Source organism: Chinchilla lanigera, unplaced genomic scaffold (assembly GCF_000276665.1).
Source record: "Chinchilla lanigera isolate Chin_1 unplaced genomic scaffold, ChiLan1.0 scaffold00028, whole genome shotgun sequence".
Classification (NCBI taxonomy): Eukaryota; Metazoa; Chordata; class Mammalia; order Rodentia; family Chinchillidae; genus Chinchilla; species Chinchilla lanigera.
The window spans coordinates 7,714,509-7,730,920 of record NW_004955429.1 but is presented as its reverse complement, the minus strand read 5'-3'; the positions used below and the strand labels follow the sequence as shown (position 1 = coordinate 7,730,920).

Here is a 16,412-nt window from a genome sequence, read left to right as displayed (position 1 = left end):
GAACGAATCTGGGACTGAAAAGGCATCAGAGTGGCATCACCTGAAACTGAGTTGATTCCGAGAAGGAAAACAAACTGAATGACTCACCAGTGTAAACACCCTGCAACCAGCACGCATCGTCGGCAAGTTTAACGCGAGTGGTCATGATAAACCTAACACCCAGGTAACATGCTGTGTTACCTGTGTCTAGTGACCCACGTTCCGAGAAACCACGGTGACGGCCAAGAAGTAGAACCGTTTTGTTTTATCCTGCATTTATTTAAGCAAACCAAATGTGTAGAGATAGATAGGAAATGAACGCGTTATAATGTTTTACAAATACAGAATAGAAGACCCTGAAGGGAGTGCGTGTGAGAGCACAGTTCTATCACAGGAGAACATCTGCACGGACCATGGGAAGGCTACACCCCACACGTCCATCTATCGGTCCCATTCTGACATCATTCAAATAATTTCGATAAGCAATTTGCTTTCAGACAAATACTAATACTACTGAGGATGGTAGTCTCAAAGGGTTTGTGAGTGAACCACACTATACATACGGGATGCTAGGCTTAAGGTGTTGTCCAATGTCTTTGTACATTATGCGGGGGGAATAATGTCTTGTTACACATTTACTGTGACATCCACAAAAATGTGAACTCATTTGCATAGGTTAGTCCTTTGGGCAGCATTACCTTTCTCTAGTTCACCAAGGCTTAAAGATTCACAGTGTAGAGGAAAAAAACATGAATTAAAGCATTTCTACTAAAATAGATTTTAATAGCTGGTGTTAACAATTTGCATAACAAAAGCCAAATTATATTAATAACATCGTATCATCCTGTAAGCCCCTTCATTTGCAAAGTATTAAATGTTTCCTTCAAAACTGTTAATGCTCTCCAACTTAGTACACTCTTACAAGTTAACCATCAACCATAATTGTACATATTTTGACGCAAACAGAAAGCAAACCACAACAGTTCAAATTGGCATTTTTATCACAGGTCAAAGACCAATAGTTCCACACGTATCATGCCTGTCAGACTTGGTGCTGGTTCTAAAATGCTCTGCAATTCACTGTATGGACATTAAAGAATGGAATTGTGATGCAGTTTTCTCTTTCTCCTTTAAAATAAATTCTGAACAGCAAGTGGATTGCAAGGGGGGGCATTATGCAAACTGGATTCCATATATCAAACGCAAAAAAGCACATGAAGTTTCCATGAATATAATGGAGGAATATGGACAACCAGGGAGGAGACCCACCTGTGGGTTCCACTAGTCTAAGCATTGTGGATGGCAATGTCTTGACTTTGTCTTGGCTTTTTTTGATCATCAGTAGTTGCTAGTTAGTTGCCTAGAAAGGGTCCTAACAGGCATGAAATACTTGAGAAAGAGACTTACATTTTAGCAAACAAGTTGGTTTACATAGCTTCTTCCTTAACTAAAGCTTTATTATCCTTATGCCAGAGTACCCATGGCTACCAACTGGCCACTGTCAGATTATCAGAAGCAAAAGCTAAGGTGAAATTAACTCGTGAAGTGAAATTCATCTTACATAGTGAATTCAGCCTTGTCACATAATTATTCTATCATACAATACATATTTTAAATCCCAAACCTAAGGTTTAATGTTTATACATCTCAACTATATATAAATCCACAAAGAACTTTTCAGAAACATATGAAAGAAGTCAGCATTTTCTAAAGTTCTAAACCTTTAATGGTAAAATAAAATCAGCTATCACCTGTAATATCTGTCAGGAACATCCCTCAAAACCACCCCAAAAATACCAACCATGTATAATAAAATATTACTATAGAATAGGCAGAAACTTGCTTGCTTGGTTTTTTCCCAAGACCATAATAGATAAACAAGGGTAATCAAAAAGGCACCTATCTTTGTATAATATATTTGTAGTATAATTTTGGTATAAACTATATCTACTATATATTGGGATGTTAGTAAAGATCACTCCCGTTTTCTTTATCTTTTCATTAAAAACATTCTACTGAAGTTGAATGAACCTGAAAACAAGGTGCACCTCTTAAATTTCTACTCTGTCTTTTAAAAAGAAATATCTTCTTCCTAATTCCCAGAGTGTTAGAAAGCTCAGCACAGAGAGGATCAGGAAAGAAAGACTGTGGTAAAACCGGCAAAAACACACCATTGTCATCATCTTTAAACAATGTACCTCACAGCTAAGGAGGGGTTGGTCTAATCTCATCCGTATTTATACAAGGTACTTATGGAAATTGTGCTTACAAATTCCTGTGTGGTCTATGGAGGTCAAGAGGCGTGGGAAGACGCTGAACCTCCGAGGACAGCTGACAACCAGATAAATATTTCAAACCAGGCTACGCTGCGGATGTGCAAACAATAACAAGAAGACATACAGAATTCATTTGGCCATAGGTTAGAAGTAGCAAGCTTTCTAGAGAACAAGAATTAGCAAAAAACATTTGCTACAAAAACTTAACAACAAAACCAATGTATTCTGTTGTTATTCTTTTCTCAAGAGAAATAAGATCCACATACAGTTCAGTTTTCAGAAACTTTTGAAAATGTTTCCAACAGCTCCTTGTGCTTGGGTCCAGTTTAAGGGCAAATCCAATTTAGGGGTCATGTGCATACTCTCTGTGCTTAGCATATACTGTCTTCTTTAACTTGAGTTTTAAAGGACTTGCTTTTAAACTCTTTCTTAGCTATGAGTGTTGTTTATCAAATTGAAGGCATGTGGGAAGTAGAAAAGCTGCTCGAGGATGTAGGTTTTTTAAATGATGTGATAAAAGTAGCACTTTGATATACACACACACATTTCCTGTATTCTACTGAGATGCTTAGTATCCTGACAAGTGTTAGTAACAATTCCAACACTCTCCAGTTGTAAACCTCAACAGCAGGCAATATGTTGTTCTGCCTAAGTCTTTAGCGAAAATAAATACTCCCTAGTTAAATTCTGATCAGATCTTAATTCCTAAAGGCTTAAACATTTTGCTACACAAATATTTTTTTTTTTTGCTATACAAATATTATGTGTAGCTTAAAGTTGTAGGACACAGTACATATTCCCCAAATATGTACTGACTTTTACATTCATTGAATCTGATTTTAAAATTAGTGGATGAGAAAAGTAGGAAACAACAAGCTACTGCTGGATGGTACCTTTCCTGATTACAAGCATTATTTCAAGTCTGTTGCCTTTCTTCCTGTATATGTGCTGTGTATCAAAATTTGTACCTGTCCTACATTTAGTCTGAAAATTTAATCAACAGTGACTTTTTATATCCATGTACCGAAAATGGTCTGACTGGGTGAAGTATAAAGGCATATTTAGTATAATAAAATTAAGCAGGCTTGTTGCCCTTGGTTTTAATGTACAGATTTTTGCAAAATTAGATCTGTATATAAGACATCAAGACAGATACACACTATAATCAATTTAATCATGACTGGTCATTTAAGTGACAGAAAATCAGGTAAGCTGGTTATCTGGTAATTGATAAAGACCCTTTCCAAAAAATCTCTATTAATTTGCTTGCATTTTTCTCTTTTCAATTTTACATCAGTGCTATGTAGATAGATACAGCTTTAGTATAATGAAGCTTATTTCCTTCTTTAAGCTTAATTAAAGGAAAGTGCAGATTTTCAAAAGTATGTCGCTAACTTTTACAAGGTGTAACTGAACCAGCTTTGGCCTTTAGGCTAGTAAACACTTCAATAAAAAATGTAACAGAATGCTTTGTTAATTTCTTTGAATACACCAAGTAGATACCTAAGAGACATTTTTGTGACTTTGCTGTTCTCAATTTCATCACAATGACACAGTCAGAGCCTACATGAATGCTACCCTGTTGCAAGTCACAATAAAGGGCACAATCAGAAAAACACAGAGTTGCCAATGGACATCAATCTACTGATGACCTTCACTGCAGGCACTGAGCACATCCAGCATGGTTTACACTTGTGGCTGGGAATCTAGCACAAGCCTGCAAAGTCACTCAAAACACGACCATTCGTTTTTTTGAAAACTACCCTGAAAAATCTCTGATGACATTCCTATCTCACCCTCTGAAAGTAATTTAGAAAACAAAAACCAGAGAGTAGAAAGGAAGTTTTCTTGATGAAATCACTCTTAGAGGCTACATTTCCATTCTTGAATCTGAATATCATTTTCCAAAATAAGAAGTCAAATCATCTCTGTGCAAAGCAAACTCATTTGCTGTTTTTTTTCCTAGTTCACTCCAAATTTCATATTTTCATTAGGTCCTGTTAAATTTTCTTTACTTTGAATTCACAAGTGGCATTAAACTAATGAAAGCTGTTCAGTAAGCACCTAAATCACTTATTTATTAGAGTATACATGTATTTCCTAAGATGTCAGGCCTTCGAATCTAGAGTGCGGTACAGCAAGAAAATCTCAAGCAACTTTTAAAGATGTTTTTCTGATGAGCTGCTAACTAGAGGACAGACAGGGCTTGTAGATATCAGCCACGTGGTTTGTGTTAGTAACAGAAGCCAAACCTACAGGACATGCAACAGGGTAAAGACTCCTAGGGAAATAATACAGATGACATTAAACTTTGCCCTTTGCAGAGTAGCTGTGACATTATTTAGTCCTGACATTCTGTGGGACCAGGCATAAACTCGGGTCCAGAGAATATAAATGGAAAGTAGGAGAGGCCTTGGTACAAATGAGACATACACAGACCCCAGTGGCCTCAGGAACAAGGCAATGTCCTGTTCAGTCCCTAAGGCCACCAGTCAGTCAGTGCAACTCTAACCAGACTGTCATTCTGCCACTGCTTACATTTATTATATCAGACAATTTTCACTTGAATTGGAAATTGCCTAATGACTCAAAAGCTAAACAGTTTGTAAGTTACTGGCTGTGTCACTGAGTGAAGAGAACTGGCTTCTGGTTATTCCAAAGGGACAACTAAGAAGTCTCATATACTCGTTACATATAAGGGACAATCAATGTCTCTATTGAAGTCTACAAAAATACATTTTCCGGAAGGGTTCAGGAGCCAATCAAAGGAAATCACAAACACAATTAGCAGCACCAGGCCTCCAGACACCATGTTGTTGTCTACAGGAATTACTGAGAATGCTGCTGTTTTCACTCCAAAGTCATTCCTACTTCCCTGGTACCTTGTGTCTAATTGTCAAAGCAAGGGTACATTATTGGAAAATAACTGCCAAGTTGTCTTAAAAGTATCTTCTAGGTTTTAAAAAGATTAAGTTTAGAATACATTAGAATAAAGCTCAAAGGGCAGGGAGAAAGAATTAATTGACGAATTCAATGTAATTTGCCGGGAGCATGCCCGTCCTCCCGGTCCGCTGCACCGTGCCGTACATCCAGCCATCGTCGATGGGCTGCACGTTGACGATATAGTCGCCATCCCGGAAAGAGACCTCATCTTCGTCCTGGGCACTGTAGTCATACATGGCTCGGTAGGTTCTCTGAGAAAGGAAGAAGGGGTTTAATAACAAACACCAAAGCAGGCACCACCACAAATTCCACTCCCAGCAAGCCAACCCACGCACGCTGTCAGGAAGGGTTTCAAGCAGGCTGTCTTTGAAAATCTATGAATTTATATCTAGTATCCAGGGGCTCAGGGTTTAGCTCAGTGGCACAGCACCTGCCTGGCAAGCACAAAGTCATGAGTTCGATTCCCAGTACCGGAAAAAAAAAAAAAAAAAAAAATCTAGTATCTAACTACCTGTCTTGATCTCAAATTCATTAGTCTAGGGGGGAAAAAAAAACTACAATATTGAAGGGTCAGAGCAGAAATAAAGAAAATACAAGACAAAAATGAAAAATAACAACTATAATAGCTAGCCTGTCATTTGGTAGGCTTTGAAGAGTACAGCCAATTCCTCCAGCTTCAGGTAATCTCAGTCTATGTAGACTCCTCCCTGTTCTGCATTTTTCAGGGAACAAAACCTTCCATAGTGGCAGACAGGTCCAAGTCCCATTGGCTCTCTGTCACAGGTCCCCAGGCAGAGGCAATGAGCTTTGCCCCTCAAAAATATATAAAATATCTGGGAGGCTGAGGCAGGAGGATTGCAAGTTTGAACCACGCCTGGGCAACTTAACAAAACTCTGTCTCAAAATTTTAAAAAAAAGGTGGGCACATATCCCAGTGCAAAAGCCCTAGGTTCAATCTCTAGTAATATACATACATACATGCACATGAAATAAAATCTACAATATGCCCACTTTATGGTTTTTGTATCACAGTGACAAAAATGTGGCATATAGTCTGAGTATTGCAGTATATATAACTAAATCCTTGTTATAATGATCAAATCAGGGTAACTGGCCTATTTACCACCTCAGACATATAATTTCTTTGTGATGGGAACATTCAAAATCCTCTCTATTTGCTATTTGGCTTCATCACTTAAGCTTCATGGGCATTTTCATGAACATCAATGTTAACCTATTCATTCTAGAACCATCAGATAGCTGCAGTTTTTAGGCCCAAATAAAGATCAAAGCTGGCTAATACCAATCATGAAGTGACCATTATGACATTCCACTAACAGATCCCTTGTATGTTTTCTTGTAAGTTTTCTACTTCCTTTGAAAGAGTGCATAGATGGTCACATGGGTTGTTACTTCCCAACCATCGTGTATCCTTTAGCTATGCAGGAAAATGGTCATTATTCAATTCACCTGTTTTCTGCACATCTCTACATTTTGGAGGCACAAGTAGAAGACCTAGAAGGAAGGAACGCTTCAGTGTGACACTTACCAGGTTTGGTGAATGCTGCATAGACCTCATGGAAGACATGCTTGTCTGGTGCATGTACCCGTAGCCTGGGGAATGGCCCTGCTGATAAGCCCCAGGGAGCACAGGTGCTGCACAGAGAACACACACACTTTTTAGTGCCACCTTCCGAAACCCTCCCAAGCCCAAAAGGTGCCTTCCTGCTTGGCTAGAAGCTTCCGAAGCAAAAGGCCATTTTCAGTGTCAAGTGAAATTTGAGCAGTGGCATTATAAGCCATCTTGAGATTAGTCCATATCTCAGGAATTAAGAACATCTATTGAAAATCAGGTTAGCATGCAGTGAATTATATTTTTTTATTTTTGTTATTATGCTGCAGATGCTGTGTTAAAGGAACCTAAGGACAAAACAAACATTTCCTATCATACCTTAACAAAATCATGTTTTTATTTGGCTATGTAATTCTTTCAGGCTTTCTCCAAAAGAAAAACAAAACTGTGAAAGGAATTTAATTGGGTTGCCAAACTAAAGACCTTGCCAATATTCTCGTGGGTATTTTTTTAGGAATGGGTACTTCTGATCTTTAAAGACACACAGCTGATTATTACCTCAACAAAGATGGTAAATACAGCGTATTTTTTCAGCAATTAATAAAAAGTCTATACTCTTTAAAGAATCTTTCTGTAGAACATATGAAATCTTTATATTTTACCATAAGTCAAAGCTAAACAAATGAGATGCATATTTTTTTTACAAACCAGACCACAGAAACCAGACCCCCAGACCACTTACTGAATCTCATAGACTTCATCCTTCTGTTTTAAAGAAAAGTGTCAAAATGGTATTAATTTGGTGTGTGCTCCCCTTCCTATGAATTAGACAGTCAAAAGACACAGTTTTTATTATGAAGAACTCTGGTTTCTAGAGCAATCAACACAGAAGCTAGATAAAAACACACAAAAACCACAGACATCTATGTCTGTGTATGTTTCTCTCAGTATTTAAGTGTTTGTAACCAGAAGCACGAGCTAAAAATGAAGGTATTTTAGTTGCATGCTCCTCTTTATGTTTTGAATAATCACAACACATTGGTAAAAATTGTATGACACATGTACTATTAAATCCATAATAGTTTGCTATTTTTGTTTAATTAGGTTAATTATAGAAAGTAATTATAAGGGGCTGATTCATTCAGGATAGTTTTTTATAATAAAAAGAATAAGCAGATATAATCGGGTGTTATAAATAATATTTTATAAATGACAAATTCATTCTAATGATACACAAGATCATCAATACTTTAAAGACATTTAATCATCAGAATATTTCAAAACCTTAATATATTATCCCAATGATAATGATATTAGGTTGATTAGGTATTCTTTTATTATCTCTTGAGTGACTTTATATTACAATATTGTTACAAATTATATTTAATGTCCAGATACAGCACTGAAGAAAAACAGCCAACATCTTCACTTGGGGTATATTATAAAAACATCACTACACACCAACTAAATCAGAGAAGAGCACTTTTAAGATTATCAACTTAATTTAGGTGTTGAATGTCAAGAGATGTGGAGGATACTGTTCAAATCTACTCACAAAGAAAAATAATGACATTCCCATAAACATGTAGGCTCCTTCCTTCAGTAGCTGAGTAAAGGAGTCTTTTCTGTGTGTTGGAGGCTAAAAGCATTGATCACTAATTTATTTCCTCCTTCACCTCTCAGCAAATATTTATCAGTTAATGTGCACACATAGAGCTTGCCAACTGCCTGTCACACAGCAAGTCTCCCTAGTGGTTAACAATAATTAAGACAGTCCACAATGTTCAAGGCATGGCGGGCATAGAAAGAGTGACAAAAACATAATTGCCCTGTGGCAGCCATAATGGCACCAGCCCACTGGCCCTTTTCCAAATCAAGGAAGTAGCCCTGGCTAATGAGGGCATTTCCAACAGAAGCATAAATCAGCAATGTGGATCACATATCCCATACTGGTAGTCCTGAACTTGTCCTTAACCCATTTAGGCTAATCATTTCTTCATCAATTACCATTGTGTGAATCTATTTATAAAGTTTAAATATTAACACCTTTAATCATTTACTTAAAAAGTAAATTCTAATCCACTGTTGCACCATTTCACTACAAACTTTAAAATTTATGCACAAAGCACAACCATCTTAAAATATCAGAGGGGAAATCTTTCAAGAAAAGACAGTGAAAACTATAAGCTATCTCAGACTCTATAATGCATTACTATTCAGAGTGTAGACATCACAATTCCAGTTTTGTGCCCATAAGTACTGATGATTTAAAAATTGTTGCTCAGCAGGGTTCTCTAATTTTGGCTTTCAAAATACTTATGCCTATTCAGTCGCCAGATGTGCCCGGTAATCTATTGCTGTCAGTATAGCAAGAAATGAAAGTCATGTGTTAATCCTAAATTGGTGTGAGTGAGAAAACAGGGGAGAGGGTTCAGAATGAGATGCTACAGAGTAAATAGAATGCACCAAGCCCTGTCTTCATGCCTTTATTAATTACGCTCATGTCCCTCTCTGGATGAATTACTTAACCCAAGTTCCTTTTGGGTTATAAAACCTAATTATCTGGCATAATAAAAGTTTTTAGGAAGCGCCAATAAAGCTATGAATAATATAAAAATAAAGCTATGAGAGCCCAGAGGGATCAATTTAGTAAAAATAATACCAATTCCAAAAGAGGGGTGAAGACTGTTTGTCTGTCGTTACATTACATGAATGCCTTTTATGTGTGTGCCAGGGGTTGGGGAGGACAGGTAAAACAAGACAAAGGAAATTACAAGCGATGGCTTTGTAAATACAAGTTATTAAAAATTCAGTTGAAAGATAAATCTTCCATGTCTGGGATTTCTTCCATGAAATATGGAATTCGGTTTTGCAAAAGCAAGATGTTAGGCGAACTTTGCAATAAGGACATCTTATACAAGAGAAAAACACATGATGCCCCTTTATTAAACAGTGGTCAGATTTCGTTAGCACTGGTACAGATGGATAGCAACAAAGGTACAATAGTTTTCTAACCCAAGAGTCTTGAATTAGAGTTTTTTTCTGCCATAACATTAAAGCCACACAACGAAAGCTTTCATTATCCTAAGGCAACAACCAAAGACAGAAGTGTGATTCAACTTTCAAGTCACACTGACCAAAGATCTAAAGACCCAAGCACCCAGGCTCTCCTTGTAACATGCTCCAAGAGCTCTAAAACCAAACGTCTCTCCCACGCCCAATGAAGTTCCTCCACAAAAGCCAGCACCAACACTTTCTTTCCAATGTGGATTCATGGGATTGTAGGAGATAAAACTACAATAAAGAAATCAATGAAAATCGTGAAACTGAACGTGAAAGGGGAGAAACAAACATTTTTAAGAGGCTTAAGAAATCTGAAATGGGAAAAGGGAGAGGAAAATGATACGTAAATGTACAAAGATGAAAATAAATGAATTAAAGAAATGCGTCCATAGAAAAGGGGGAAAATTATGCAAAAAGAAGTCTACTTTGGAGGACACACCCAGCACGGGTGAAAGCAGAGGATGAGCATTATTCAAGGATCCGTGGTGTGCCTGGTGCTCTGTATTTTGTTCTTTAATTATCATAACTATTACGTAAAGCGCACACGATGGCCAGGCATGGTGGCACACAGCTGTAATCCCAGCAGTCCAGAGGCTAAGGAAGGAGGATCATCATGAATTCAAGGCCATCCTGACCTACTTAGTGAGGTCCTGTTCCAAAACACAACAACAAAAAAAGCACAGGCTGAAAGCCTAATAAGCAGGACCGTTATCCTCACTAGGGAAGGCACTGTGTAAAAGTCAAGTTAGTGGAGAAAAATAAACGAGTCATTTGTAGGCAAATGGATGCACCTCGAGATCGCAATGTTAAGTGAAATAAATCCGACACACAAGTGCAAACAACAGTTTCTCTTCTACGAGAAAACCCAAAATTTAAATAAAGAGTAAAATAAAGGATACATAGTAGGAAGTAGGGAGGTCTTTTTTCAAATGGGAAGGGGAATAAGAAATGGAAGGGGAAGGGAAGGAAGGAAAACAGGATTTAAAAAGAGAATAAAAGAAAAAATGGGAAAAGGAAAAGGACTGAGTGGGAGGAGCAGGGAGAGATGAGAAGCGAAGGCGACAAAGGAATTAAGCTGTTGTGCGCATGCCCCAACTCCACATAGTAACCGTCGCCACTGTGGTCTGCGAACGTGCTAATGAAAAATGCCTTACTTTGAGCAAGGGAAAAAGGTAAAGGACAAGTATTGACGGCTTGCAGTGACAAGGCAGTTCAATGGATGGCCCAGGTCTCATTAACAAAAAAAAAAAAAAAAAAAAAGACCTGACTACGGATATCAAATCAACTGAGAAAATGATTTGGCATTTTTTTCTCAAGGGTTTACTTTTTAAAAAAAAAAACTCCAGAACAAAAGGAGAAAAATCACCTCTCAGAATTTTTTCCAATAAAGAATACAGGATACAGTGAAATTATTGGCATGGTTTTCTAATATTTGATTTCAGTTTTACCAGTGAATGCACATCAAAGAATGTAATGAGGTTTCATTCTGGTTTTTGGCTTTAAGACAAAGAATCATGATTTAGACAATCGATGAGGAAATATGGAATTGCTAAAAATATGTAAATTCTGCTCCCTTGAAAGTGGATATTATAGGATAGGTGTGTAGCCCAGTGGGACGGCACTTGACTAGCCACTGCAAGGTGTGGGGTTCAATTCCCAGCACTAGGTGTTGGGTGGGGGAGTAAGACAATGGGTATTTGCTGAGCATGGTAGTACACACTGCAATCTTAGCACTCAGGAGGCTGAGGCAGGAGGAGTGCTATGAGGTCAAGGGCAGCTGGACTACACAGCAAGACCCTGTCTACAAAAAAGTGAATATTAAGTAATGAACTTGATCTGAGCTACAGCCTCTCTAGTCTGTGAACAAGGTACTGAGCTAACTGATAAGAAGGTCCTATGATGTGGACCTTTTGGCTCAAATAGCTGTGAAAATGTCATCAAGATTCATGTCAGAATGTGATGTCCTTAGAGCCTCTTCACAAGCCATGAATAAGAACTGAGCCACAAAATTTATGCTTAATCTAACAACAAGATCCTTTTGATAATCCAAGAGGTTTTTTGTTTTTCCATTTTTGAGACAGAGTCTCACTTTGCAGCCCAGGCTGACCTCAAATTTACAGCACTTCTCCTGCCTCAGCCTCCAAAATGTTGGGAGACAGGTGTGCACACCCAGTTAATCCAAAAGAATTCTTTTTTCTTCTTCTTCTTCTTGTTTTTTGGAGCCAGAAATCAACCTCAGGACCCCCACGTTAGCCAGACAAGTGCATGCTGCTGAACTACATCCCGTCCTCCAAAAAAATTCTTAACACTATAAAAAACTATTTCCTCTTCCCTACTCTTTGCTGAAACAGGCCAGATTGCTGCTAGGTTTTACAGTAGTTTGTTGGGCGTCTTGCAGTACTGGGGCTTGAACCCAGAGCTGCTCACATATGAGGTAGCTGCTCTGCCACTGAGCTACACCCTGAGCCCCACTTGGTTGGGTTTTAATGATAATATGTGAACCAATAACTACCTAATAAATAGGTTTACTGCATAATAAACAAGGAATTCATACACTTTAATATGAAAATGACAAAATCTACAATTGAGTTAAAACAAGTTTTAAAGATGCATCAAATCGCTATCAAGAAACAAAAGAAATGCTCAAAGTTTGGGAACCATACAAACAAAAGCTGTCATTATTATCTCCTAGGCTGAATTTCCAGTCCCAGCAGAGGCAAGGAACGGTGGGGAAAAATGAGGTGGGGGACAGACAACGCTGGGCTACTTGCAACAGAGTCAGCCCTGGCTACACATTCCATTCACCTGGTATTTTGCAAAACATACTACATCCTGGTCCTCAGAACAAGTAAATCAGAATCTCAGTTGGCAAAAGGGACACTGGGTATGGGAATGTGACCGTTCAGCTTTCCAGGTGATTCCAAGGAGCAGCCACTGAGCCGGTGTACTGAGCTGTCCACTTCGAGGTCACCCACCCGACAACTTCAGAGACACGCACGGCTCTATCTTAAACACACTATCCCAAAATTCCCTCTCACCCCTGATGCCTTGTTTGCAGTACTTGTGGAGGCAAATATTTGAACCAGCGATTTATGAAGCAACCAGGAATTGTGGGAAATCAGGGTCAAGCGGAAGCTTGCAGTGGAATGGTTTGGAGGTTACCGTGCACCACTTCCAGCAAGGCTGGTGCCACAGGGACCACTATGGGTGGGAGGTCGGACCCCACTTCCAAGGAGCTCCCCCTGGGAGGACCTGGTCACCACCACAGAGGTACAGGAAACTGTGCAGCCCAAACATGGCTTTGAAAACTCCAGAATTATCTCCCCACCAATGCTAGGTTGCTAATCACTTTCTCCGTGTAAATTCCCGGATTAACATCATGCAAATTTTCTACTCTTTGCTGAACATCATTACTACTACTATAAGTAATATATTACTAGATTATAGTAACAAGATTATTAACATTAAGATTGCAAATCTTTTAATTGTGGTAAAATGTACATATCATAAAATTCATCATTTTAAGTATACAATTCTTTGGAATGAAGTATACTCACACTGTTATGTGGTCTCAGAGTCTCTTTTGAGAAAATGCAATGTACATTTAAAAATAATGAAGCAGCCTGGGACACACCCCTAGGAAAATGCATGGGGAAAGATGTAATATAAGATTCTGCTTCTCAGAGACTATGAAATATACACACAGTAAAAGTTAAGTGATATAAATTGAATGCTTAGGATAGGACCTCCTAGTGTTCCCAAAACACAGAGGTTTCAGTGACTGGGCACATGCAGCTCCCCTACTCACGCTGTGAGGCCCTGGGCTCAATGCATCACATGCACTGGCTAATGTGATCATCGCCTCAGTCTGCACCTCACAGAAAGAGAATACGGTGATGAGCAAGGCTAAGCAGCTTCACAAATATCAGCACTAGATGGGACCCAGCATGTAGTGCCAGCGATCTGAGTCCAGAACCCAAACTCCTGACCTTATATGAAAGCAAAATGACCACGGAAGAATGACAAAGATAGTGCAAAACCAATTTCCAAATGACAGCTGTGACTTCTAGGAGTCAAGAACACTGTGGTCTGAAGGGCAGGGAAGCCACTAGGGGTAAAGAGGGCCCCGTGTGAAACCTGAAGAGGAAGCAGCTCCTGCTGGGGGCACAGGGAGCCAGGCACAGGGAAAGGCAAACTCCCTGAGTGTGGGCGCGTGCCAAGGAAAGAGCAGGTCAGGCGTGTTCCGCCCACAGAGATGACCCTGTGAGTCACGGATTTGTGTAAGCTTCGGGGGATCGAGCCAAGACGAAGCCTGTGTGTATGTGGTTGATGAGGTACCAGAACATTTCTGGATGAAATTCTGGTGCCAAAATTCATTTGCCTTTGGAAAAACAAACACAATCACATAAAGTGACATTACATTGGAAGCAGTGGCTTTTTAGACTTCAAGTCACTGGAATCTGAAAGAGAGGGGGAGATGGTTGTTTTCTCTTCCCCTTGTCAATGTCACCTTATATTATGCAGCACAATCATCAGTCACTTATCCTGTATGAATAATTTCAAGCCTATGTTCATCAATACCATGGCTCCTAATGCAACTCCAACTACTTTCCCACTGAGGAACGACTTCCATGGTGACGGCAGAGTCCTTCTGCCTGAAAATATGCTCCCTCTATGACGTTAGCATCAAAATAGTGTTAAGCATTACTGCCATGGATATATTAAGCATTTAGCTGAAAATACAGTTAAATCCAGGAGACAATTTAACCATGAATTTAAACATTTTCCTCCATACATTTAAATAATCAGGTACATAGCATTGCTTAAATAAAGTACAAATTCAATATCTGAAGATTTTTTTCTTGTACCAGGAATTAAACTCAGGACCTCACACTTGCCAGGCAGGCAAGCTAAATTGCCACTGAGCTAAATCCCCAGCTAAAGATTCTTCATTATCTATCAACTGCAAAAGGAAACATACATGCCTTGGACTTTTCTAACTATACCTGTACACATTACATTTCAGGATTTCATGTATGTATTTAACTTAGCTGTCTACAATAAGTACTTCTAAAATATTGTTTTGGGGACTCTACAATTCCCACATATTGAGAAAGCAGAAAATTATTTATACTTCAAGTTATCTGTCATTTAAATTTGATTACTCTGACAACCCCAGAAAACCAATACACTGTGCTTCAGAAATATCCCCTTATTTAGAAAAGGATAGTTTGTGAATAGTCCCAGACAGAACTGAGCTAAGACATAACATGGTTTATGCAGAACTAGATAGCATCAGATTTAAGAACTTCTGTTTCACTTCAGAATAATTTAGCTAATTTATTCCTACTTTAGGTTTGAATTTCAATTGGCATTCCTTATTTTCCTCAGATTTGTTTCTCATTTTACCTATTTAAGCCAGGATGAACCACCCAACTTGCAACAACAATTTAAACCACAAGTAAAAGCAGTATAATCACTGAGAAAAAGAAATTAATTCTGCCCCAAATCACAGAGTCATTACTAATATTCCTATGGCACAAAATCTATGTGGTATATACGCACACAGACACACATGTGTGTACTACCCCCAATACACACACACACACACACACACACACAGAAATGAACAGTAATGGCAATGCATAGTTTCCTAAGAAAAACTACATAATTTGCGGCAGTTCTTTTACAAGATCAAAGTAATAAAGAATGGTAAAATGAGCCAAGTGTGGTGGTACACACGTGTAATCCTAGCTACTCAGAAGGCTGAGCAGGAGGATCACAAGGCAAGTCTGAGAAACTTAAAGAGACTCTGTATGAGAATATTAGAGCCAGGCATGATGGTGTCTACAACCAGCAGGTTGAGGCAAAGGAGTTGGAGACCAGCCTGGGCTACACAGTGAGTTTAAGGCCAGCCTAAATGACATGGTGAGACCCTATAACCAAAAAAAATTAAAAAGTGAAAAGACACTTTTAAAAGAGCTAAAGATGTAGCTCAAAGAGCATTTGACTACCATGCACAAGGCCCTGGGTTCCATTCCCAATTCTGAAAAAAGGAAAGGTTAGAATGGCAGATAGACAGAAATGCTATTTTCTATTTAGGTGACCTATGTCACTAAGACTAACTTGCAGATACAAATTATGCCACAACTGAAAAGTCAACTCATAGCAAATCTCAGTTTTCCTCTACATAAACATTACTGCTAATGTTGTACAGATTAATCTTAAAGATTAATTACTTAAGTACAATGGAAAAAAATTTACTTGTGCCATTGCAGGGGATATTCTACAGGTACTTATTGGATAGGTGTGTCTGCAATACATGTTTTAAAGACTAACCACTGGACTACATATCTGTTTTTTCTTGATCTACTCAATTTGGATTCTGACACTTAGGGAATAGCACTAATCCACAAGAAGCCCCCAAAGGAGGTTTTACATTAGACACTATCTTAGTTATTTTTCTCATTGCTGAAACAAAATACCTGACACCCAAAGTTAAAGGCAGAAAGATTTATTTAGCTCACAGTTTGTAGAGGTTTTAGTCCATAATTGGCTGGCTCCAAGACAGAGTAGCA

General features: G+C 38.6%; 1 protein-coding gene across 4 annotated transcripts in view; it reads right to left on the bottom strand.

Annotated features, from left to right (window-relative positions):
- Positions 1-237: 237 nt before the first annotated feature.
- Positions 238-16,412, bottom strand: part of Nebl (nebulette) — a 170,690-nt gene continuing 154,515 nt past the window's right edge. For all 4 annotated transcript variants that reach the window (XM_013515481.1, XM_013515484.1, XM_013515482.1 and 1 more), the window contains 2 exons: positions 6,748-6,854; positions 238-5,449 (listed from right to left, as the gene is read on the bottom strand). In XM_013515481.1, the coding sequence (XP_013370935.1) occupies positions 5,273-5,449; positions 6,748-6,854 (284 nt within the window). In that variant the 3' untranslated portion in view covers positions 238-5,272. The remainder of the gene's footprint in view (positions 5,450-6,747; positions 6,855-16,412) is intronic.